Source organism: Electrona antarctica (assembly GCF_951216825.1).
Source record: "Electrona antarctica genome assembly, chromosome: 2".
In the NCBI taxonomy this organism is placed as follows: domain Eukaryota; kingdom Metazoa; phylum Chordata; class Actinopteri; order Myctophiformes; family Myctophidae; genus Electrona; species Electrona antarctica.
In genome coordinates, this window is record NC_136807.1 from 53,440,087 (window position 1) to 53,466,561 (window position 26,475).

At 42.5% G+C, this 26,475-nt stretch overlaps 1 protein-coding gene across 1 annotated transcript in view; it reads right to left on the bottom strand.

The window, feature by feature from the left end:
- Nucleotides 1-9,349: 9,349 nt before the first annotated feature.
- LOC306934157 (uncharacterized protein) overlaps nucleotides 9,350-26,475 on the bottom strand; it is a gene marked incomplete at its 3' end in the record, with an annotated part of 38,911 nt that continues 21,785 nt past the window's right edge. Inside the window, exons 3-4 of the mRNA XM_079516666.1 lie at nucleotides 25,082-25,198; nucleotides 9,350-9,393 (exon numbers count right to left, since the gene is read on the bottom strand). Of these exons, the coding sequence (XP_079372792.1) occupies nucleotides 9,350-9,393; nucleotides 25,082-25,198 (161 nt within the window). The remainder of the gene's footprint in view (nucleotides 9,394-25,081; nucleotides 25,199-26,475) is intronic.

Here is a 26,475-nt window from a genome sequence, read left to right on the forward strand (position 1 = left end):
TGACATGGTAAATAGGCCTAGTTATTGTTTAGTAGTGGTTGCTGTAGTTGATTGTCATTCAAAGTGAGGAAGTTTGGAACACCAGACATGCCTGAAGCCATTTGCATCCTTTTTCTCTGTTGATCATGAGCCGACACAATATACTGCTTGTAACGTCAGATACATTACACAAGTATTATCAACATATTTTTCTAACAACATGTTGTTTATGATTATTTTTCAGCTTTTCTTCTAGTGTGTCCCTTTGATTTCTATATAGAGTGTTGAGTGCACAGTAGTGAGTAGTTGATTACTCGTTTTGTTGCACCTGCTGGGCAGCAGGGTGGGTGATCAAAGCCCAGGATCCCGACTTCCCACACTCCAACTGGAATGGCTGGATGAAGAGTATCCATGCAGATAATGTCAAGCAGAGCATGCAGATTGATTTCCTCCCAGTCATCGAAGGTGACCCTAATGACCACAACAACATCTTCACCACTCTCAGATTCACCGCTCTCTGCAGACAGGGCCACTATAGTGACGTTCGATCTTCCGATCTGGCTGAAGGCTGTGGACATCATAAAGCAGGCCAATCTACCCGTCATTCCGAGGTTGGGTGGATTTCACCTGCTGAAGTCCTACCTTGGATCCATAGGTAACATTATGGAGGATTCTGGAATACTAGAGCTGATCCAGCTGATTTATCCAGGGAGTACGACAGCCAGCCACATCCTGGATGGAGGGTGTTTGGACAAGGCAATTCGTGCTCATCTCCTCATTGATGCAGTCATCTATCAGCACACCATGAAACATGCCTTCACTGAGGAGGAGCTTGTTGAAATGAGGACCTTCATGGAGAAGGTAGCTGATGGGAAGATGGGAGCCAGAGAAACAGATCCAGTAGTGGCACTGTTTGAACAGAGGTTTGAAGAACTTCAAAAGAGGAAGAACACCTACACTCTGGGTGCAGTACCACCACATGTGATCAAGATGTTCATCCAAACTGAGCGGCTTGCAGACCACAATGGGCACCTGTCCTGCATTGTTACCACGATGCTGGACATCTTTGCAGCAGCGGGCCATCATCAATAAGCCAAAGGCGCACGGCTGTACTGTCAACTTATGAAGGAACTCGAAACTTTGCCTGCTTACAAAGAGACCTTCGGAAGTTTCACCTCCCATGGAAACCACGTTGTCCGTTATTCCAGCCATGATTGGTCTGGCACCTGGTGTGACATCTGTATCGAGCAGACATTAATGAAGGCAGCCAAATCAGAAGGTGGACTGAGCAGAGGGAGGATGAGAAACAGTGATTCCGGGTGCTCACCCTCAGTCATTTCTCCAATGTCAACCAGCGCATGGAGGAAGATGTAAAGAAACATGCTCCACTCCACAGAGACCTTTCCAAAACACAGATGAAGCGAGATGCTTGCCCTCCAATGGTTCGAGGAGAACAACACATTCGACCACGATCGAGACAAGGAGATGCTTGTATCTTTCTCTACAGGATTCACCAGCACAGGAGTTGACTCAGTCAATGCTGAGAGAGCAGCTGAAGTAGGACATTCTGGTACTGGTACATTTACCATGGACCAGGTACTACTCTGGGTGCAATTCGATACAACATCTTCTCACATTAGGCAGCGGCTGGGCTGATTAAACCAGATAATCTACCTCCAACAGAGGGTGCAGCATTCTCTCCGTGCCTACCTACAGACCCGGGACTGGATCCTTCTACAGAGCATGTCTCTGGACCCCAGTGACTATGGATGGACATTAGGTGTTCATGGTTATGAACCAGTTCCAACACTAGACCCCATGGCTCCTGAGGAGCTACTACAGTTCACAAGCTACAATTGTAATGGAGATTGCAGCAACCGGCGATGCAGCTGCAAGAAGAATGATGTCAAGTGCATCTCCGCATGTGGAGTTTGTAAAGGCATTACATGCAAGAATGTTAGTCATGATGGTGTTGAAGAAGACTCAGACATTGACTCCTGAATCATTTGACATGGTGGATCAGTATTATGCTAATCGAAATAAATGCAACTTTATATGTAAATGCTAACTAAAGTGGGCTTGGCAGTTTTTCCACTAAGGAGTGGTCTTGGTGAAAAATAAATGCTAGCAATCAACTCAGAATCATGAAAAGCCCCTAGTTTGACCCCTCAAAACTTACTCAAGTCCAATTTAAGCACTTTCAAATTTTCAAAACCTCGGAATGACGGGTAGATTGGCCTGCTTTATGATGGACACAGCCGTCAGCCAGATCTGAAGATTGAACGTCACTATAGTGGCCCTGTCTGCAGAGGCCGCATGCATTCTTTGAGAGTGGTGAATTGTGGTCATTAGGGTCACCTTCGATGACTGGGAGGAAATCAATCTGTGTGCTCTGCTTGACATTATCTGCATGGATACTCTTCATCCAGCCATTCCAGTTGGAGTGTGGGAAGTCGGGATCCTGGGCTTTGATCACCCGCCCTGCTGCCCAGCAGGTGCAACAAAACGAGTAATCAACTACTCACTACTGTGCACTCAACACTCTATATAGAAATCAAAGGGACACACTAGAAGAAAAGCTGAAAAATAATCATAAACAACAAGTTGTTAGAAAAATATGTTGATAATACTTACGTATCTGACGTTACAAGCAGTATATTGTGTCCGCCCGTGATAAACAGAGAAAAAGGATGCAAATGGCTTCAGGCATGTCTGGTGCTCCAAACTTCCTCACTTTGAATGACAATCAACTACAGCAACCACTACAAAACAATAACTAGGCCTATTTACCATGTCAAACAATAAAAAAGAAACTAATTTAGCTATGTTTTAATTTACATGTACCCTGCAAGGGTAGGTGTGTGTGGGGTGGAGGGGGGCATTGGGGGGAGGTGAACGATGAGCGGGAAAAGTGGGTGCGGCCGTTTTCCACCAGGGAGTGGTCTTGGTGAAAAATAAATGCTTGCAATCAACTGAGAATCATGAAAAACCCATAGTTTGACCCCAAAAAGTCAAATGTATCTATCGGTTATCGGTACCCCGACTTTGATCTGTTTTTTATGAGGTTTCCCACGGGAGTTGAATTTCAAACTTTTAGTACATGTTATAAGACACTTTTAGAAACACATTGGTGAAGAAATGTCTTGGTAACGATTTAGTTCCCAGATTGGTCAAATACCTGATAAAATGCCCTTACTACTAACCTCACAGGGAAGCCATGGGTGAGGTTTAACGGGCCACGCATGTGTCTTAACCCATTCAGGACGGGAACCCCTTTTAGTGTTTTAAGCATTATGTTATACTTTAGCCATTGAAAAATAGCAGATCTACAAACTCGTAGCGCAGCACCGATTGCCGCGCTACAAGCTTGTAGATCTGCTATTTTTGAAAAATTGTGAAAATGTAGCGCAAATCATTAAATGGTTCTGGAGGGGTCCCAAGAAAAACATATTGGGCCCACGGCCAAATAAAGATAATTCTGGGGGTCCTTGACATGAAAAAGGTTGAGAACCACTGACATAGAAACACAGGTTTTTTCGAAAACCTTTAGTAATTAGAAGGAATTTTATCCTAAATGGATAAACAGCAATGCATGTTGAGAGCCATGGACTAATGCGTGTCGGACTGTTAGTATGTCAACGTATGTGCCCACCCAAATACAACACGTATAAGAAGGTCCACTCCCCACGCTACAAGTTAACGCAGATGGCGCGCGTGCACTGGTGTGAAGAATGACGTGTCAGGTTCATAGACATAGAAAGGTAGACGCCTCCTTCGGCTCTGGGCAGCCTGTATGAATACGAGACGGCTCGCCCCTTTTCCAACTCGCCCAAAGCGGCGAAGATCGGTCGCCTCAACGGGAAGAGTGGTCGCCCCAACGGGAAGAGCGGTCACCCCAACGCGCGGAGAATTCGCCCCCGAAAGTCCGGAGAATTCGCCCAAAAGTCCGGAGAAGAGATATTTTTTACATGTAGCTGTTATGTCTCACTGTCAGCTGTTTGATTGTGCTGCGCTCTTGCATATTCCTGTGTTGTTTGTGATGATTGGGGGGATTATTTGGGATCGACTACTTCAGTCTTGACATACAACATGATGTGTGATGATGTTGCTTTGCCTTATTATTGACTCTGAGTTTTGAAAGTAAAGAAGAGTTGTGTTTAAGCTGTCATGGTCCACTGATTCACAATAGTAGCCTACTTTTAAACAGAGAGAGAGAGAGAGAGAGAGATTTTTACCTGTACTATATTTGTACATGTACTTTGAGATTTTTCCTGTACTTTTAAACAGAGAGAGAAGGGGGGGGGGGGGGGGGGTATGTGTCTAGTTATAGTGTAGGGACACAAGACAATTTTCAGCAGCAGGACTTGTCCTTAACCGGCTGCGCTCTCGTCTGGACCCAGAGCACGTTGACCAGCTCATCTTTTTGAACAAAAACGAGTAAGACATTTTTGTTGCATGTGAAGTAAAAGTTTGTGTGAAGCTGATTTAAATTGGTTGGTTATCGACACCTTTGGACTGTAAACTGATGGTAGGCCTACTAGTAGGACTGCACTGCACACGTGAAGTAGGCCTATAGTAACTATTGATTTTAATTAAATTAAATGTAGCCAATGTATAGGCTCAGGCTGTTTTATTGTATTGCTTTTGCACTTAAGAGCCATTGTGTACTTCATGCAAACTTAAAAGTGCGTTCCAGTAAAGAAAATGACCAAAATCTATGTGTCTGTGGTTTCTCTGCATGTGCAGACTGCTCCATGCAAGTTTACAGTAAAACAGCTGGTGGTGTGAATAGTAAATCAATGACCATTTACAATTAATAACACTATTACTATTATTAGAACTGGCCTATATTTTCGGGGAAAATATAGCTCTGCCGATTCATCGATTATTACTCCAATGAATTGCAACGAGGTATCTAGCTTTTTATATCTGTTAGGATTCAGCATTGGTGAACCATGACCCTGCAGTGATTGGCACTAGCCAATGGGAGGACAGATACACCCTGTGTTCACTCCACTGGGCGGGGTTTCATTCAGTGATCCAGCAGCACTTGCATTTCCAGAGCAAACACAACACATGCACTCGGATTTCAATGAATGTAAACATCTTTATTTGTGGTGAATGACCTGAATACCTAGCACTGTTTACCCCATCCGGATAGCTTAGGTTAAAACAAAACAAAACAAATCATCAGGAAGTAATGCACAACTTTCACGCAAGGGCTCATAGGACACTGGAAACAGGTGGATACAGGGGGATTATAATGATGGCCATGCCCTCTGGTTCAGCTAAATATTTCCCTTTGCTGTATGAGTGTTCATGTGTTTTTTTAGAGTACTCGACTGACCAAAAGCTTTGCTACAAACATTACAAGTGAAGGGCTTTTCTCCGGTATGAGTCCTCATGTGTGTTTTTAGATTACTCAACTCACCAAAGGCTTTGCTACAAACTTTACAAGTGAAGGGCTTTTCTCCGGCATGAGTTCTCATGTGTTTTTTTAGAGTACTCGACTGACCAAAGGCTTTGCTACAAACATTACAAGTGAAGGGCTTTTCTCCGGTATGAGTCCTCATGTGTGTTTTTAGATTACTCAACTCACCAAAGGCTTTGCTACAAACTTTACAAGTGAAGGGCTTTTCTCCGGTATGAGTTCTCATGTGATTTTTTAAATGACTCAACTCAGCAAAGGCTTTGCTACAAACATTACAAGTGAAGGGCTTTTCTCCGGTATGAGTCCTCATGTGAATTCTTAGAGTACTGCTGTCACCAAAGCCTTTACTACAAACTTTACAAGTGAAGGGCTTTTCTCCTGTATGAGTCCTCATGTGTGTTTTTAGATTACGCAACTCACCAAAGGCTTTGCTACAAACTTTACAAGTGAAGGGCTTTTCTCCGGTATGAGTTCTCATGTGTGTTTTTAGATCACTGTTATCACGAAAGCCTTTGCTACAAACTGTACAAGAAACTGGCTTTTCTCCTGTATGAGTTGTCATGTGTGCTTTTAGATGACCCTTTCGACTAAAGGCTTTTCTACAAACTTCACAAGTAAAATACTTTTCTCCTGTATGAGTCCTCATGTGTGTTTTTAGATTACTCAACTCACCAAAGGCTTTTTTACAAACATTACAAGTGAAGGGCTTTTCTCCGGTATGAGTTCTCATGTGTGTTTTTAGATCACTGTTAACATGAAAGCCTTTGCTACAAACTGTACAAGTAACTGGCTTTTCTCCGGTATGAGTCGTCATGTGTGCTTTTAGGTGACCCTTTTGACTAAAGACTTTTCTACAAACTGAACAAGTAAATGTTTTTTCCCCTGTATGGGTCGTGTGTCTTTTTAGATGATATAAGTGACTAAATCCTTTGCTATACACTGAACAAGAGAAGGGCTTTTTTCCTGTATGAGTCATCATGTGTCTTTTTAGACTTCCCTTATGATTAAACTTTTTGCAACACACTGCACAACTAAAACTCATCTTCCCTGTGTGATTCTGCATGGAGTGAGTTTCTTTCGATGGTTTCAGGTCCCGGGAAATCTTGTTGCTCAAAGGCAATCTCTGTCCTTCCACATGTTGTTTCTTGTGTGACTTCAGTGTGTTTAAAGGTGACTGATCTACACTGGGCTGCCACTCATCACTGTCTTCAGTGATGTCAGATTCAGAACAGTGTGAAGAGAGGAGCTGCTCATCACTAGCTGGTTGTGATGTTCCACAGTCCTCTTCATCAGCATGTGTTTTCATGTGTTCAGTTGAGGTGTTGGCTACAGGCTCTGTGTCTCTGTTCTCACCATCATCATGTTCACTTTTCACTGCTAGTAATGTCAGCATTGGCCTATCAACCTCTTCTGGTCTTTGAAGTAGCTCCTCCTGCTCGTCTTTAATGTGTGGAGGCTCTGGTTCCTCCTGGACCAAACTGGAGCTCCTCTCCTCTTCAGAGGAAACCTCCTCTTTACACACAGGGAGGTGCGGGACATCTAGGGAAAACACAGGGAGGTGCAGGGAGTCTAGGACAGAGACACAATGAGAAACAGTAAAGTTTTTTTTTTTTTTTTTCATGCAGTCTGTTACATGGAAAGCTAGTGCACACACATCCGCAGTAGTGCTCAGGTGCAGTTCTCAACAATGGCAAAATAAAGTATTCACATCGGTTAAAAAAGCTCGGCTGTTTTTATTGCTCTAAAGTTCCTAATGTATGATGGAAACACTGATGGACCAGATTACTGATGTTTTAACTGAACCCTAGTCCGATTCATGGTACATTCAGATTGATCTAGTCTGATTCATGGTACATTCAGATTGATCTAGTCTGATTCATGGTACATTCAGATTGATCTAGTCCGATTCATGGTACATTCAGATTGATCCAGGAGTCCAGGAGTTAATGAAATCACATTAACACCCTGAGCGGCAAGGACGGAGTTCTCTGTTCAATCGATTAGTAACGCCCAGCACTCAGGACGCAGATTGATAAAAAGGACGGAAAACCGATCACATCGCTCCACAGGCTGGGAGCGTCTGTTGCGCAACATTCAATGTTATTTTCCGGTGGGACGTCATCGAAAATGTCCCCCCCCATTATAGCGGATGAGATTGAAAATCTTAAAACGCAAATAACTCTTGATCTAAATAATTCCATCCAATTCTAAGCAAAGATTATGGGTTAGACGGCCCATCGTGGTCCCGTCACCACTAGTCACGTTAGAATTAATCATACCTCCCGTTGTTGTCGTTCGCCTCACAAGTGTTTTGGCTACATCTAGCTACTTCAGCTACATCCGCGATAGCACCTGGTCTGTCGCTAAATGTGCTCTGCTGCTATAAATCGCTTGGCGCTCTGATTTAATGGATTAAATAACCCCGGCCGTTCGGGGTGTTAATGTTAAAACCGATTCATCGGTTCATCTTCACATCCTTAGTGCCGACACACTTTCACCCCTGATGATAGCTCCACAAGAGATCAGAATAAAATACACATTTCTGCCATAATCCTTAGACTTACCCCTTCAGACTCCATTTTAGCCATAGCACATGACTACGACCATGCAGTCTTATGCAGAGGTTAAAATGTAATTTAGATAGCATGTTATTTAGACAGATGCTAGGTTCATTTCATGACCTGGCATCCAACAGTTTGTCTAGTTTCAATGTACAGATTATTAATTGTGTGATATTATAGTGTTTAATCTGATGCTAGGTTCAAGGTTTACCTACAGTATGATCCTAGATCACTGAGACACTACACTGTCTCTATACATTTGATGAATGTGCTTACCTTGCTTACTGTACGTTGCTCTGGATAAAGAGCGTCTGCTAAATGTCTGAATAGTAAAGTGTAAAGAGCTTGAAACTTACTGAGATCTATGTGGTCTTCAGGTTCCTGTTTAAGGTGGTCTTCAGGGTCCTGTTTAAGGTGGTCTTCAGATTCCTGTTTAATAGAAACAGTGGTGTCTGGAGGACTGATCTTCACCTGCAGACTGGACTCCACACACTGGTCTGGAATGAAGGAATACAATAAGGACTTTAACAATGAGGACTTTGATGTGACCTGGATAAGGACTTTATATGATGGGACACGAATAATGGCTTCAATTAGGGATGTTAAACGACTCATTTTGTGAGTCGACGTGTCGTGGCCATTTACCGACGTGTCGATAGATTTTTCTCTATTACTTTTTTAATCAGTTGACAGGAGAGCACAACTGTGCATTGACTGCATTCCTTTAAGCGCTGCACTTCTGCAGCTGCACTCATCATGTTTAGAATTTGCAGCAGTAGGATGGCACTCTTCACTAGCCTCACGTAGTACAGACTAATCTGCCATTGCAAAAATAAATAAATAAAATCCATGCAGTGGTATTGTCTGCTAGGCTGACTATTCACAGCCCAGCCTTCAACATAGGACTCTGTCTTCAACGCTGTCAGCTGCTCTAGACTAGTGCCATGCATGTCACTCGTGGCGTGCACGGTTTTGTTTACTCCCCGAGTTCCAGCTTGCGCATAGTGTGTGCAGAGTGGACGGCGAAGATGATCGAGGGAGCCTATAGCTGAATTCCAAAGCCCAAAATCTTTGGCTACTCGCTCACTCACTCAGTCTCAAACTACGGTGAAATTAGTGACCAGCTGAAATGTGTGACAATCGTGTTTTCATCACATAACGTCAGTGTCCGAACATAAATTATTGTGGTTTGTATATTAGCAGAGTTCAACCTAGCTGTATTTAGGCCACTTATTTAAACACTTCCATGTAAGTTGTGTGAAGTCCACAAGATGGTCGCATATTTCGGCAGGTCACCAATTTCACTGTAACACCGGCATGCTGGAGTGACCGAGTGTGAGTGAGCAAGTCGCAGAGATTTGGGGTATTGGGATCTGGCTTATGGCATTTCTCCAATGATCTTGGTCGTCATCTCTGCGCTCACTATGCGCAAGCAGGAAGTAAAAATCGTGCACACGACGAGACACGCACGCACGCGCACACGCACACACACACACACACACACACACACACACACGTCAAGTGAGGGGGGCTCTCATCATCATACTTCGGCCAATCACAGTCCTCACTTTTCTGTCCTCAATACGTACATTGCTCAGCCAATCAAAACATTGGTTACCAGGTCATCTCGCCCCTTTGCCAACTCGCCCCCGCGAAAAGTGAAGACGGCTCGCCACAGAATTTCTAAAAGTGAAGACGGATCGGGGCTGGAGAGCCCGCCCCCAAAGCGCGGAGGGGAGTAAGCCATTCATTATCCATGCATAATTTTCATTTGACCAAAAACAACAACAAACTGGTTCTAACTGGTTCTAAATGTTCTCCTTTGACAAACAATGTTCTAATATGAGAAATAAGGTAAAATAAACATGAAATAAACACGGGCGAGATATCCACGCTTTGGGGCGACCGCTCTTCCCGCTGGGGCGACCGATCTTCACCGCTTGGGGCGAGTTGGAAAAGGGGCGAGCCGTCTCGTATTCCTATGGGGTGCTCATCAGCCAATCAAAACATTGCTATGGGGTACCCATTGGCACACAAAGCTGGGCATAGTGCAAGCTGGGCATAGCTGGCAAGCGCCCCTCAAAAAACGGACATATCAACGCACTGCATCATGGCTGTTGACAGCTTGTAGATCAGTTGTTTTGGGCACATAGAGGCACCACGGAGACACCAGCGCAAAATGATACATATGATGAAACATGATACATATGTCATAGTGTGTGCGTTCAGTTCGCCGTGAGTCTAGAACTGTCAATGTTGTTGTTGTGTGCTGTTTCCTTATTTATTAGTCCCCACAGGAATCCGCAGAAAAAAAGTCTTGATTCCGCGGAGAACATTCCTAATTCAGCAGACAACAATCCTTGATTCCGCAGCTTAGTTAATATTCCGGACAATAACTTATTTAACCGAATATTACCAGTTATCAAGCTATTTATTTTTATAATAAGTAAAATCTTTCATGAAATAGATACAATTAATTGTAATTATGGATGAGTCATAATAATCAAATATTCCAACAATCGTTTTTGGGGATCAATTATTATTATTAATGTTTTAATTATTTGTTTTGGTTGCAAAGGTTGTCGTTCAAACCCTGTCCACAGTAACTACAGTTTAGACTAGAGGATACTTAATGTGAGTGTAATATTTATTCTTTTCTGCTTTAGCATTGTCAATTTGTCATTGTCAGGAGTCAGGACATGGATTCAGTTTCAGTAGGAACCATTTACACAGATTCCGTTTCAGAAGGGACCATTTAGAGGGTGGACCGTCGTTTCGGTCCTCGCCTTATTTATGTCCCCTCAAGACCTAAATAATAAAGTGTTGTCAGACACCTCACCATGTACAAATCCTTAGTATAGTACCTAGACTACCTACTTATTACTACCTACTGGTAGTAATAAGTAACTTTGTCATGTTGTACGGACGCTCCCGGAATTTTCCCCGGTACAAAATCCTGGGGGTAAAAACGGGGGCGTCCAACTATTCCACGGACATTCTACTATTCCACGGATGGTCGAGAATTCCACGGACGGCTATGAAATCAGCGGTAAATTCTGCGATCGCGGAATCGCGGATTCCCGTGGGGACTAATTTATAACTGTCGCCACCGTGAGGCTCTGAGCGAGTCTCCTCCCTGTACCCGTCCCTAATAAGAGTCGCTGTTGTATGTTTCTCTTCTGTTTGATTTTTCCTTTGTTTAGGTTTTTTCCCCCCTTCTTGTATGTATATTTTTGAGGGGTGCCAGGCCCTCCTATGCCCAGCTTTGTGTGTCTGTGTGTACCCCATAGGGATGAATTGATTGTCTGAGCAATGTACGTATTGAGGATAAAACGTGAGGACAGAAAAGTGAGGACGTATGATAATAAGAGCACCCCTCGCTTCACACAAGTGTGATGTTTGTAGGGGCGTTAGCCCTTCCTATATACAGCTTTTGTCCCCACACGTCTCATATTTGACATTGACAATGAAAGTAGAAATTAGGTCATATGTCCCTCAAATATAACGTAAATTTGCGGCAACACAAACATTAAATGCCATTGACAATGAAGGGAAAATTTACGACATTAAGTAAATTGGCTAACCAATCACATAAATTCAGTTGTTCATGAGATGAGATCTTATGATAAGAGCGCCCCTCACTTCACACAGGTCTCAAAGGATAGGAAATTAAGCCATTGGCTTCAGGCTACACCTTTAGATCAAAGGTCACCAGAGATTTCGACCCAGGACTATTCGACCCGGACCATTCGACCCGCTCTCGACCCGCTTGGACCTGACTTTTCGACCCGGACCGCGAGAGAGAGAGACAGAGAGAGACATAGAGAGAGAGAGAGAGACAGAGACATAATAATAATAATATGTACATTGATTTACCAAACAATTATTGTGTTGGTGTTTTTATTTACCAAACAATTACAAAGCTAATGGAGGCTAATGGAGGCTAAAGAGACACAGAGACACAGGCCATCAACGATCACATTCCTAAGGCTAGCAGCCACCATCCTCATCCCCATAGCAGAGTATGACGTTTTTTGCTAGTGGGGTTTTGTGAATAATCACATGAAGTATAAAAGTATGATATATAAGAAAAGTTATAGCTATAATGGTAATGCCTTTATTGATTGTATGCTGTGATTTGAATACACTATATTTTGTCATTCAGTCATAAAGTGACGTTCAGTCTACACATTAGCAGCAGCTCTGTGTTGTCTGACAATTATTCTTGCACTCATTTTATTCTCCCATATAGAACGACACAATGTAACATAGCTCTGTTTACACAATGCTGTACCCCCCTCCAACTGTATATGTTCCCCATCTTAAATCTTGAATATGGAGAATTAGGCATCATATATGAGTGGTAATGCCTTTATTGATTGTATGCTGTGATTTGAATACACTATATTTTGTCATTCAGTCATAAAGTGACGTTCAGTCTACACATTAGCAGCAGCTCTGTGTTGTCTGACAATTATTCTTGCACTCATTTTATTCTCCCATATAGAACGACACAATGTAACATAGCTCTGTTTACACAATGCTGTACCCCCCTCCAACTGTATATGTTCCCCATCTTAAATCTTGAATATGGAGAATTAGGCATCATATATGAGTGGTAATGCCTTTATTGATTGTATGCTGTGATTTGAATACACTATATTTTGTCATTCAGTCATAAAGTGACGTTCAGTCTACACATTAGCAGCAGCTCTGTGTTGTCTGACAATTATTCTTGCACTCATTTTATTCTCCCATATAGAACGACACAATGTAACATAGCTCTGTTTACACAATGCTGTACCCCCCTCCAACTGTATATGTTCCCCATCTTGAAATTGTTTTACACTGCCCTGTTTTGTCAAATAAAATAACAGTTACGTTAATTCATTTCACCTCTTGTGTTGTGTTTAATGATGGGGACTACTGTAGATCTGCTACTTTTCAAATGATTTTAGAGGAGAGAAGGACAAAACAGACAACATTACAATAAGGCATACATTATTATTTCATTTAGAAAAGAAGGTTTACAAAAAAACCTTCTTAAAAAAGTATGCAACTGGGGGAGCATGCTTATATACTCAATCTTAATCACCACCGTCACCTTGTACTCTACTACCCTCTAGGGGTTACACCGTTTGTCTGTTTTCTGTTTTTATGTTTTGTGTGAGGACTGCGGATGAAAATTAGCATCTTTGCTAATCCCGGTGTATTTACGTTCATGTGACGTTCATTAATATGCTCTGTCCTGTCTAAATAAACAAATAAAGTAAAGTAAAGTAAAGATAATTCGACCCGGTAAAAACGGGTCGAACGGACTCGAATTTGCGGTTGGTCGAATAGTCCTGGGTCGAAATCTCTGGTGACCCTCCCAAATCCATTTGTTGTGGAAGAAGAAATCACACCTGTGTGAAGTGAGGGGCGCTCTTATCATCATACATCATTACACATCACATTCCATGCTCAACCAATAAAATCACAAATGTCATTCCGGCAAATCACTTTTGGCTTTATCTTCAATATGTACTTTGCTCAGCCAATCAAATCATCGCTACGGGCAGTACGGGGTGATCAGCCAATAACAAGCCAATGATTGTGTTCACACATACCATGAAATCTGGGCATAGGAAGGGCTTGTGCCCCTCAAAAAAATATGAATCCACGCAATGTTCTTTTTTATGGTGAAAATAAACTACTACTACTACACAATCTGCACACAGTCTGTTGCATTGTCGTCAACTAAGAACACTGTCGGACATCATAATGTAGTTGACTTACTTTACTCTTGTTAAATTAGAACTAATAGGTGATTTAAACCAGTTGCAAAACGCATGAGTTTTAGAATTGTCTACTGCTTAGCCACACACACACACACACACACACGAAATGTAACCATGTGTTAACCAACCTGCTCTGTGTAGTCTGATGTGTGGCTGTAGCATCACGTGCAGCAGTTTGTTCTGTTTCTCCAGCAGAGTTTCTAGTGTCTCCATCTCTCTCTGGAATAGGTTGCACATGAACTCTCCCACCGCGCTGAGGCGCTCCAACACAAACACTCTGACATTAAGCGTCACAATACAAACATCAACACCACGCTGTTTGTCCAAAACACACAATATCTCCTCTCCCACCGACGTCATGTGTTCATTTATCTTCAGCCGTACAGACTCCATTTGACTCATTTTACCTCCTTTAGGAGACATTTTCACCAACTGTAATATACTAATATAATGTGTAAAGCTCTCGGTTACTACTGTAATATACTAATCATGTGTAAAATGTATTTTGTTCTTACGAGGATCACAAACAAAGAGCTCCCACAACTTTCCGCCTCGCCGATTCCGCCATTACGGATGAAAATAAAACAACACACATTTACTTCCTTGTCATCGTGTCACGAGCATGCGCAGCAAAGGATGCAGGCGCTGCTGCCTGTCGCCACCTGGTGGAGGAGGTGCGTAACTGTTACTGAATACAATCCCTTAGGCCCATGTCTTTTTCGAGGAGGTCCTATAGACACAATACACTGTAGGCCTATACACTTTAACAACACAAAATAAAGGAAAAGAAAACATTTAGACAACACAGAAACTACAACAACCAAATCAAACAAACAATAACAAATATACAAATATACAAGTAAACAAACAGACAAAGTACATAGACAAAGGCCGACTTAAAATCATATCTTTATACATATGCCAATATAAGCCAATGGTTCCACAGTTAAACAAAACTGCAGGGGGAGGGTTATCACTGGCGTATTGGCGTAAGTGTGTGAGAGAGGATATTTATTTTGAAATAAAATAGTTAATTAAATTAAGCCCTCATACAGTATCTGTATACAAGTTACAAGTTAGCCTGACATAAAAGAAAATATTTCAAAATAATAAAAAATGAAGGTTATTATGTATATTGATTGATTGATTGCTTGAATACTTTATTAGGCAGAAATGTAAACAGCTAGTACAGTCAAACCCACGTCTAAAAGGATATCACCGGAAAAAAAGTCCTTGCGCTCTTGTTTCCATTCAGGTCCTGGGTATTCAATTCATAATCATGACATGGCCGCATAACAACACAATTCAAATCATCACAAAATAAAATAATTAAAAAAAGACATGTACAGGTTGGGGGAAAAAGTCCTTGCGCTTGATGTATATGGAAACCACAATTAACACTAATATAGCTTAAACAACTGTTTAGTGTAGTATGACATTACATTGTCTTTCAGCGGGGCAAACATGTCAGGACACAGAGGCTAGGAATTTCAGAATAGGGCTTGACCAAACAAATGGTCGGGGGTTTGCTGATAGCGGGCCAGAACAATTGTGCCTCCTAGCTCTGTCCTTCCTGGTGACCATCACCTTATTTAGGCATGTTTGACCATTTGGTACAGCCAGGGGTGGGGTAACCTGAGACCACCTTTGCATTTCCCTTTGATGTCTCTGTCTCCAGTTGTATAAAAGTCTACTGTAAATGCTTGTAACAGTGTGTTAGTCCGGAGGCCGAGAGGCTGAGGGAAGGATCCATGGGGCTCCGGCCCCATGGCTGTCTGATGCTGTATTGAACTCTGAAAATAAATGGAACTCCGGAAGAACTTTCATCTGCCTGTCTCTGTTGACTTCATGCTCCTTCCTGAGTGTTTTTTAGTCTAAGTCTTTACGTCTGTTTATGGGCTATAGAGAGAGAAAAAGCAGTCTCTCCTTTGTTAGTAAATATACTTCATAATGGTGCGTCGAAACCTGATGCTGATTGGTGTGAACATTTTTTGCGCCAGGCAATAACGAACCAGAGGACAATTCAGTCTGATAGATATTTCGGTCGAAAATTTTTGGACGGAGGAGATCGGCGACGGCGATGCACGGCGCGCTGCGGTCGAGCCGGCGGCGTTCGACGCAATGGCGATCACCACCACGACGGAGGCGACCTGCACAGAGGAGCGGCGATGGGCGACGGCTTGATGCTCTCGGCGATCGTGACCAGAGGGCGATGGACAGCGGCTGGACGGCGGGGAGAGGGGTGCTACGGAGCACAGCGTACCCCGGCCCGAGGGCATTCATCGGCGGTCGAAGGGAGGCGGGTCATGGCCACTTCGTTGACTCTTGTGGGCGTGCGCCTCTGCTCGACTCGACAGCGGCGGCGAGGCAACTGATCTACAAGCTCGCGACGCGACACATCACAAGTTTCTGCCTCGCAGAAGCCTACAGGCTCCTGTGATGACACTGATTCACTTTCTCGTTTTTTTAGTCATGTTGTATTGTCATGACTGAAAGGGAGGAGGTGATGTAAAGTGAATTCGGATCAGAATGAAAGTTTCCGGACAAAGGGCAACTCTACAACAGAGCGGCCTACGCCATGCGGTGCATAAGTGTACTGCATCACAAACCTCGTTTGGCCCGTGTGCGCTGACTGATGAACACTGACGAAGGTGAGACAAAAGGAGAAGAAACGTTACAGAAGATTCTATTATATCAGATGGCTATCGTTCCATTTGATTCCAAATGTATGTTTACGTTTGTCTAGTTCAACATATAATGGGCATGTGTGTTGATTTTATGTGTCGGTATTTAATTAGATAAGTTGACTTAATGGGATGAATATGCCTAAGGGAGATTTGGATCTGAATAGAAATATTTAGCGGAGTAAAATTAGTTAGATGTTTCTTTGTCAGGCGAAAGACAGTGCCCCTGTCGTACGCATAAGTGTTAATCGTCCTAATTTTGCATAAAGTTCTTATTTTTGTTCGAATAAATTTGTGAATGGGAAAAGTCAACGAAAGTATTTCTGCTATGACATGTGGGGAAAACTCTGAAGTTATATAAATTACTCTAGGATTTTAACGTAAGTGGGTAATAGTAGCATGCATGTTTTTTATATGTTGTTTCCGTGGGTGTGAATCACAAAGAGGTGGTCAGGTCTCGCGATGGTCCGTCCATGACCTAAGGGGTCATGAAGTGAATGTTGTAAGTGCCGCAGTGCTGTTATTTGTACGAGTCTTGGGAATCTAGAGTGTTGAAATAATTATAGATGATTTCTGCATGTCCTAAAGATGAGTTAACTAAACAAAAATGAATCATTTTATGGATGACTATGGTGAAATTTATCCTTGACATTGACTGATGCTAAGAGCGTCAGATGTAAAGTTTGAAGAACCGTAACACACTTTGGATTCAATAATTGGGTGCTTTTGAGTGAAGCAAAAGGGGTTGGATTCAGCGACAGTGTTTAAATGTCAGATATGTTTACGGGTTATCATTTATGCCAATGATCATGTTTTGAGTTATGTAAAGGTTAAAAGTGAAGTTGATTACAGTACAGAGAAGTTGTTAGTGTGTAAGAGAGATTCTTACTGTGGTTTTCGGGCTGGAATGTATTTTTTACTTACTTTTTATTCATTGTATTTCCTATGTAATGTTTTAGCCTGAAATTAAATTGAACACAGAAGGGAGTTCTATAAGCACACCGATGATAATACTGTAACGGAATGAGAACACTGGTAACAAGTTATGTGATTTGAATGCCTGGAAGTTTGTACGCCATTTTTATTTCTACTGTAATTGTTTGATTTCTTTGTGTCATGTTTTTGATGTTCCAGTCAGTGCCAAAGGGAGGACGAGGGTCAATTGTGGTTCCATATTCTTTTTTATGAGACATGGTTGTCTCAAAGGGAGGTTATGATGTATATGGAAACCACAATTAACACTAATATAGCTTAAACAACTGTTTAGTGTAGTATGACATTACATTGTCTTTCAGCGGGGCAAACATGTCAGGACACAGAAGCTAGGAATTTCATAATAGGGCTTGACCAAACAAATGGTCGGGGGTTTGCTGATAGCGGGCCAGAACAATTGTGCCTCCTAGCTCTGTCCTTCCTGGTGACCATCACCTTATTTAGGCATGTTTGACCATTTGGTACAGGGGGGTGGGGTAACCTGAGACCACCTTTGCATTTCCCTTTGATGTCTCTGTCTCCAGTTGTATAAAAGTCTACTGTAAATGCTTGTAACAGTGTGTTAGTCCGGAGGCCGAGAGGCTGAGGGAAGGATCCATGGGGCTCCGGCCCCATGGCTGTCTGATGCTGTATTGAACTCTGAAAATAAATGGAACTCCGGAAGAACTTTCATCTGCCTGTCTCTGCTGTTGACTTCATGCTCCTTCCTGAGTGTTTTTTAGTCTAAGTCTTTACGTCTGTTTATGGGCTATAGAGAGAGAAAAAGCAGTCTCTCCTTTGTTAGTAAATATACTTCACGCTCTTGTTTCCATTCAGGTCCTCCTGGGAATTCAATTAATATAATCACAAAACATAATAAAAAGACTTGTACAGGTTGGGGGGGGGGGGAAGAAGGGGGTTATAAGGAGGTGGTCACTTGACTAAGGGAGGAGCGATCATTTCCTCCTTTTGGCCTGATGGAAGGTGGATTTTCAGGCCTAATGGACAGTCAAAATCTGTTGGAAATATTTTAGTCATAATTAAAACGTAATGTTGATATGGCATAGCCCATGTGGTTTCAACCTAGCCTGGCTAATAAGCCAGACCGAATCAGCCGTTGGCAAAACAAAAATTGCCTGCCGGCGGACACGACAGTGTGATTTGAGTCTGGCTTATTAGCCAGGCTAGTTTAAACCAGTGGTCCGGGGACCACCAGTAGTCCTTGAGGGCGTTCCAGGTGGTCTTACGGCAGATATGACATATAACTTCAATCTAAAACTTGAAATCACTGACACATTTAATCATTTTTTAATCATTAAAACACATATAGGACTCTGTGGTCAACGCAGTCAGCTGCTCTTGTGCAATGCATGTCACTCGTCGTGTGCAACGTTTTGTTTACTCACTGAGTTCCTGCTTGCGCATAGTGTGTGCAGAGTTGACGGCCAAGGTGATCGAGGGGAAAGGCTTCCGTGAGCCTATAGCCAAATTCCAATACCCAAAATCTCGGCCACTCGCTCACTCCCACTCGATCACTCGGGGTCATTCCAGCTTGACCCGGAAATGGTTAACGCTCTGATTGTTAAAGTGCTCCATCGAGGAGGCGAGTGGAGTCGAGTGGAGGACGCAAGGGGAGTGAGCGAGTGTGAAAGTTGAGGTATTGGAATTTGGCTTATGGCACTTCTCGAATCATCCTCTCTGTGCTTTACACACACACACACACACACACACACACACACACACACACACACACACACACACACACACACACACACACACACACACACACACACACACACACACACACACACACACACACACACACACACACACACACACACACGTTCCATCTACCATTTGGAAAACATCTGATCTTTTTGAGTGGTTCAACCAGTCCTATAGACCGCTGTGTCTCCCTGGCTGTACGAAAATGGCGTTTGGTTGGTTTTCACCACGGGTCAAGCTGGAATGACCCCGAGTGAGAGTGAGCGAGTGGATTTCGGGTATTGGAATTTGGCTTTAGGGTCATAGTTCAGCATTGGTGAACTATGACCCGGCAGTGATAGGCACTAGCCAATGGGAGGACAGATCCACCATGTGTTCACTCCACTGGGCGGGGTTTCATTCAGTGATCCAGCAGCACTCCAAATGCAAGGCAGACGATCCAGAGCAAAAACAACACATGCACTCGGATTTCAATAAATGTAAACCTCTTTATTTGTGGTGAATGGCTTGAATACCTAGCACTGTTTACCCCATCCGGATAGCTTAGGTTGAAACAAATCAAAACAAAACCAATAAAAATCATCAGGAAGTTATGCACAACTTTCACACAAGGGCTCATAGGACACTGGAAACGGGTGGATACAGGGGGATTATACTGATGGCCATGCCCTCTGGTTCAACTAGTTATTTCCCCTTGCTGTATGAGTCCTCATGTGTCTTTTTAGGGTAATCAACTGACCAAAGGCTTTGCTACAAACTTTACAAGTGAAGGGCTTTGCTCCTGTATGAGTCCTCATGTGTGTTTTTAGATTACTCAACTGACAAAAGGCTTTGCTACAAACATTACAAGTGAAGGGCTTTTCTCCGGTATGAGTTCTCATGTGTTTTCTTAGAGTACTCAACAGACCAAAGGCTTTGCTACAAACTTTACAAGTGAAGGGCTTTTCTCCGGTATGAGTTCTCATGTGTTTTTTTAGAGCACTCAACTCAGCAAAGGCTTTGTTACAAACTTTACAAGTGAAGGGCTTTTCTCCGGTATGAGTCACCATGTGTCTTTTTAGATCACTGTTGTCACGAAAGCCTTTGCTACAAAATGTACAAGTAACTGGCTTTTCTCCTGTATGGGTCGTCATGTGTCCTTTTAGACTTCCCTCATGATTAAACATTTTGCAACACACTGCACAACTAAAACTCGTCTTCCCTGTATGACTCTGCATGGAGTGAGTTTCTTTCGATGGTTTCAGGTCCCGGGACATCTTGTTGCTCAAAGACAATCTCTGTCCTTCCACACGTTGTGTCTTGTGTGACTTCAGTGTGTTTAAAGGTGACTGATCTACACTGGGCTGCCACTCATCACAGTCTTCAGTGATGTCAGATTCAGAACAGTATGACGAGAGGAGCTGCTCATCACCAGCTGGTTGTGATGGTCCACAGTCCTCTACATCAGCTTGTGTTTTCATGTGTTCAGTTGAGGTGCTGGCTACAGGCTCTGTGTCTCTGTTCTCACCATCTTCACTTTTCACTGCTAGTAATGTCAGCATTGGCCTATCGACCTCTTCTGGTCTTTGAAGTAGCTCCTCCTGCTCATCTTTAATGTGTGGATGCACTGGTTCCTCCTGGACCAGACTGGAGCTCCTCTCTTCAGAGGAAACCTCTTTACACACAGGGTGGTGCAGGACATCTAGGGAAAACACAGGCAGGTGCAGGGAATCTGGGGAAAACACATGGAGGTGCAGGGAGTCTAGGGAAATGACACAATGAGAAACGGTAAAGATTTGATACTATTATTTGTTCATGCAGAGTTTCCTCTGTTAAATGAAAAGCTAGTGCACACAGTAGTGCTCAGGTGCAGTTCTCAACAATGGAACATACAGTATTCACATCGGTTAAAAATGCTCCGCTGTTTTTATTGCGCTCTAAATTCCCTAATGAATGATGGAAACACTGATGGACCAGATTACTGATGTTTTAACTGAACCCTAGTCAGATTCATGGTACATTCAGATTGATCTAGTCCGATTAATGGTACATTCAGATTGATCTAGTCTGATTCATGGTACATTCAGATTGATCTAGTCCGATTCATGGTACATTGATCTAGTCCGATTCATGGTACATTCAGATTGATCTAGTCTGATTCATGGTACATTCAGATTGATCTAGTCTGATTCATGGTACATTCAGATTGATCTAGTCTGATTCATGGTACATTCAGATTAATCTAGTTTGATTCATGGTACATTGATCTAGTCCGATTCATGGTACATTCAGATTGATCTAGTCTGATTCATGGTACATTCAGATTGATCTAGTCCGATTCATGGTACATTCAGATTGATCTAGTCCGATTCATGGTACATTCAGATTGATCTAGTCCGATTCATGGTACATTGATCTAGTCCGATTCATGGTACATTCAGATTGATCTAGTCCGATTCATGGTACATTCAGATTGATCTAGTCTGATTCATGGTACATTCAGATTGATCTAGTCTGATTCATGGTACATTCAGATTGATCTAGTCCGATTCATGGTACATTCAGATTGATCTAGTCCGATTCATGGTACATTGATCTAGTCCGATTCATGGTACATTCAGATTGATCTAGTCTGATTCATGGTACATTCAGATTGATCTAGTCTGATTCATGGTACATTCAGATTGATCTAGTCTGATTCATGGTACATTCAGATTGATCTAGTCCGATTCATGGTACATTGATCTAGTCCGATTCATGGTACATTCAGATTGATCTAGTCCGATTCATGGTACATTGATCTAGTCCGATTCATGGTACATTCAGATTGATCTAGTCCGATTCATGGTACATTGATCTAGTCCGATTCATGGTACATTCAGATTGATCTAGTCTGATTCATGGTACATTCAGATTGATCTAGTCTGATTCATGGTACATTCAGATTGATCTAGTCTGATTCATGGTACATTCAGATTGATCTAGTCCGATTCATGTACATTGATCTAGTCCGATTCATGGTACATTCAGATTGATCCAGGAGTCAACACATCGATGCAAATCACAAACTGATTACCGATTCACCGGTTCATCTTCACTTTCTTAGTACCAACACATTTTCCGCGCTGATGATAGCTCCACAATAAATCAGAATAAAATACACATTTCTGGGATAATCCTTGCACTTACCACTTCAGACTCCATTTTAGCCGTAGCACAGGTTAATTGCATGTGCTTACCTTGCTTACTGTAAATTGCTCTGGATAAGGAGCGTCTGCTAAATGCCTAAATAGTAAAGTGTAAAGAGCCTGAAACTTACTGAGATCTATGTGGTCTTCAGGTTCCTTTTTAAGGTGGTCTTCAGGTTCCTGTTTAAGGTGGTCTTCAGGTTCCTGTTTAATAGAAACAGTGGTGTCTGGAGGACTGATCTTCACCTGCAGACTGGACTCCACACACTGGTCTGGAATGAAGGAATACAATAAGGACTTTAACAATGAGGACTTTGATGTGACCTGGCTCTGGTTCCTCCTGGACCAGACTGGAGCTCCTCTCCTCTTCAGAGGAAACCTCCTCTTTATTATGTATTTGTTTCATGCAGTGTTTCCTCTGTTACATGAAAAGCTAGTGCACACAGTAGTGCTCAGGTGCAGTTCTCAACAATGGAAAATAAAGTATTCACATCGGTTAAAAAAGCGCAGCTGTTTTTATTGCGCTCTAAATTCCATAATGAATGATGGAAACACTGATGGACCAGATTACTGATGTTTTAACTGAACCCTAGTCCGATTCATGGTACATTCAGATTGATCTTCTAGTCCGATTCATGGTACATTCAGATTGATCCAGGAGTTAACACATCGATGCAAATCACATTGTTAATTTTAAAGCCAATTACCAATTCACCGGTTCCTCTTCAAATCCTTAGTACCAACACACTTTCACCCCTGATGATAGCTCCACAAGAGATCAGAATGAAATACACATTTATTCCATAATCCTTGGTCTTTACACGAGAACGGTATTCATAGGAAACGGTAAAATAAAGTATCATTTGCTGGTGTCCCTTTAGACGAGAACGGCGTTTTCAGGAGGTGAAAACGCAACAAAGTGAAACCACCTCCCAGAGTGGAAATCTTTGAGAACGCCGTTTCCTATGATCTCCATATAAACAGGCAAAACAGTGGATCCGCAAAACTTGTGACATCTTGGCTCACAACGCATATGTTTATTAGTTCCTACAATGAACAAGCCTCCCTCCTAACAAGTGCCGCTCATCAGCGATGGTGAATGTAAAACTGCCCTTTCAAAGGTTTTTTTGCTAACTTCCTACATCTAAACGACAATAAAACTGAGATCATCATCTTTGGTCATAACCCCACCCTTCCTGTCAACACCCTGGGCCCCCTCTCATCAAATATCCACACCAGCGCAAAGAACCTTGGCATCATATTTGACTGCAATTTCAAGTTTGACAAACAGATTAGCTCTGTTGTTCTAACCAGCTTCTACCATCTCCGCCTACTCGCCAAAGTCAAACCGTATCTCCCCCACAATCAATTTGAAACCGTTATCCACTCCTTCATTTCATTACGACTCGATTACTCTAACGCCCTTTATTATGGAATTGACCAATCCGCACTCAGACGCCTCCAATTAGTTCAAAGCGCTGCTGCCCGCCTTCTCACCGGTACCAAAAAATGTGACCACATCACACCAGTCCTCACCTCCCTCCATTGGCTCCCGATTAAAGAAAGGATCGATTTCAAGATCCTTTTATTTACTTTTAAATCCCTAAATGACCTGGCTCCCCCATATATGTCTTAACTTATACATCGCCACAACCCACCTAGAGCTCTGAGGTCTGCTGACCAGTCACTACTGACCATGCCAACAGACCTAACCCGGAAAAGAGGTGACCGTGCTGTTGCGGCCCCAGGGTTATGGAACAACCTCCCCCCACATTAGAACTGCCCAATCCTTAGAGACTTTTAAATCCTTTCTCAAAACCCACCTTTTCTCTCTTGCCTTTAACGTTGTCTAATGATTATGTATACTATGTTTTTTATACTCTGTCTTTATACTTTGTCTACCGTGAAGCACTTTGGTCAATTTCGGTTGTGTAAATGTGCTATATAAATAAAGGTTGATTGATTGATGATGTAAATGAAATGCCCTGTGATAGGTTAGGTGGCAGCAGCGTTTATGTAGACTAATGTATCTGTCACCTCAATGTGTTAGTAGAAAGCAGGCAGTGAGCGACGGCCACAACCCCATCGTGGTCTGGAAGCATCATTCAAAACCCTGATAGGGTTGCGTGAAGGAGATGTTCACCGTCTAAAAGAGGCCCTAGACTCACCCCTTCAGACTCCATCTTAGCCGTAGCACATGCCTAGTCTTGACGACCAGGCAGTCTTATGCAGAGGTTAAAATGTAATTTAGATAGCATGTTATTTAGACAGATGCTAGGTTAATTTGTTGACCTGGCATCCTACAGTTTGTCTAGTTTCAAAGTACAGATTATTTATTGTGTGATATTATAATGTTTAGACTGATGTTAGGTTCATGGTTTACCTACAGGATGACCCTAGATTACTGAGACGCTAGCCTGAGCTAATGGGTTTTGGCTCTAGAGGCCGGGTCGTGGCTGAGATTTGCACACGCCCTGATTGGTTCTGGGCGGCCTGTCCGTCAGCCCCGGCCCCTCCTCTCCCCCCCAGTGCAGCACTATGTCACATCAATTGGAGCGACGCCCACCCTGAAGGCTTGATTCCCACTTCTAGACCAGAGCGGCCAATGCGTTCCCCCAGGTTTTCATTTTTTGCGCCGACGAAAATGAAAGCCTGGGTACCGAGGCTACTGAGACACTACACTGTCTCTATACATTTGATGAATGTTCTTACTTAAATTTCTCTGGATAAAGAGTGTCTGCTAAATGCCTAAATAGTCAAAAGTAAAGTGCTTTAAACTTACTGAGATCTATGTGGTCTTCAGGTTCCTGTTTAAGGTGGTCTTCAGGTTCCTGTTTAATAGAAACTGTGGTGGCTGGAGGACTGATCTTCACCTGCAGACTGGACTCCACACACTGGTCTGGAATGAAGGAATACAATAAGGACTTTAACAACAAAGACCTGGATAAGGACTTTATATTTTTTTAATAGGCTACCCCAAATGTAATATGCATGTATAGGCTACATAATTAAAGTTGGTAGACGAATGGTAGGCATATACATTTATTTATGCTCCTTTTTAAAAGAAAAGGAAAAAAGCAACATTTAACAATATAAATAAATTGTTGTAGGCTTAATCATCAATAAACAACGCATTGCATCTGCACGCATTGCATCTGCACGCATGCATCTGCGCATCTACAGTACAGGGGTCCGCCGGTTCTAGTCCAAAACAAAAAAGTCCATCGAAAAAAAGACAGACCCTAACCCTAACCCATATTTTTTGTATGTTATTTAGCACACCCAATACTAATAGAATCCATTGGAAAATCTCGTATCAATTATTTTGATTTGTAACCATATACTGATCCATTTATTATTAGATTCATCGCAAAAAGACCACCATGGGGCGAGCCCAACTCGTTTGCGATGTTTTTTGAAAACCTTATAACCATACCTACCACCATGCCAAAAATCAAAAACTTGTCACCAAGTGCACGATTTTAACGAATTGGGACCCAGCTAGATTGACAATTTTACAAATTACAATTTAGGCATTTGGTGAATGGGACTTAATCCAGAGCAACTGAATATCTTTAAAGGTACAGCCGGTACAACAAGTTAGGAACACGGCAAATGGACGACACACTGTTGTGTCCACATTCACTGCCATTGACGTGCCTGCAGACGTCATCCCAAATCCGTGTGCATGTGTTTGGTCTGACGTACTAACAGTCAGACAGGCGTCAGTCCAACATCCTACCCTAACCCTAACCTCACAGGGAAGCCAAGGGTGAGTTTTAACCGGCCATGCATGTGTCTTCTTAACCCATTCAGGACGGGAACCCCTTTTAGTGTTTTAAGCATTATGTTATACTTTAGCTATTGAAAAATAGCAGATCTACAAGCTCTTTTGAAAAATTGTGAAAATGTAGCGCAAATCTTTAAATGCTTCTGGAGGGGTCCCAAGAAAAACATATTTTCAGATGGGGGCCCACGGCCAAATACGAAAACATCTGGGGGTCCTGGACATGAAAAAGGTTGAGAACCACTCACATAGAAACACAGGTTTTTCAGAAAACCTTTAGTATTTAGATTTTTTTTTTTTAAGAATAGGCCTCAGTCGGCCTCCTAAATGGATAAACAGCAATGCATGTCGGGAGCCATGGACTAATGTCTGTCAGACTGTTAGTATGT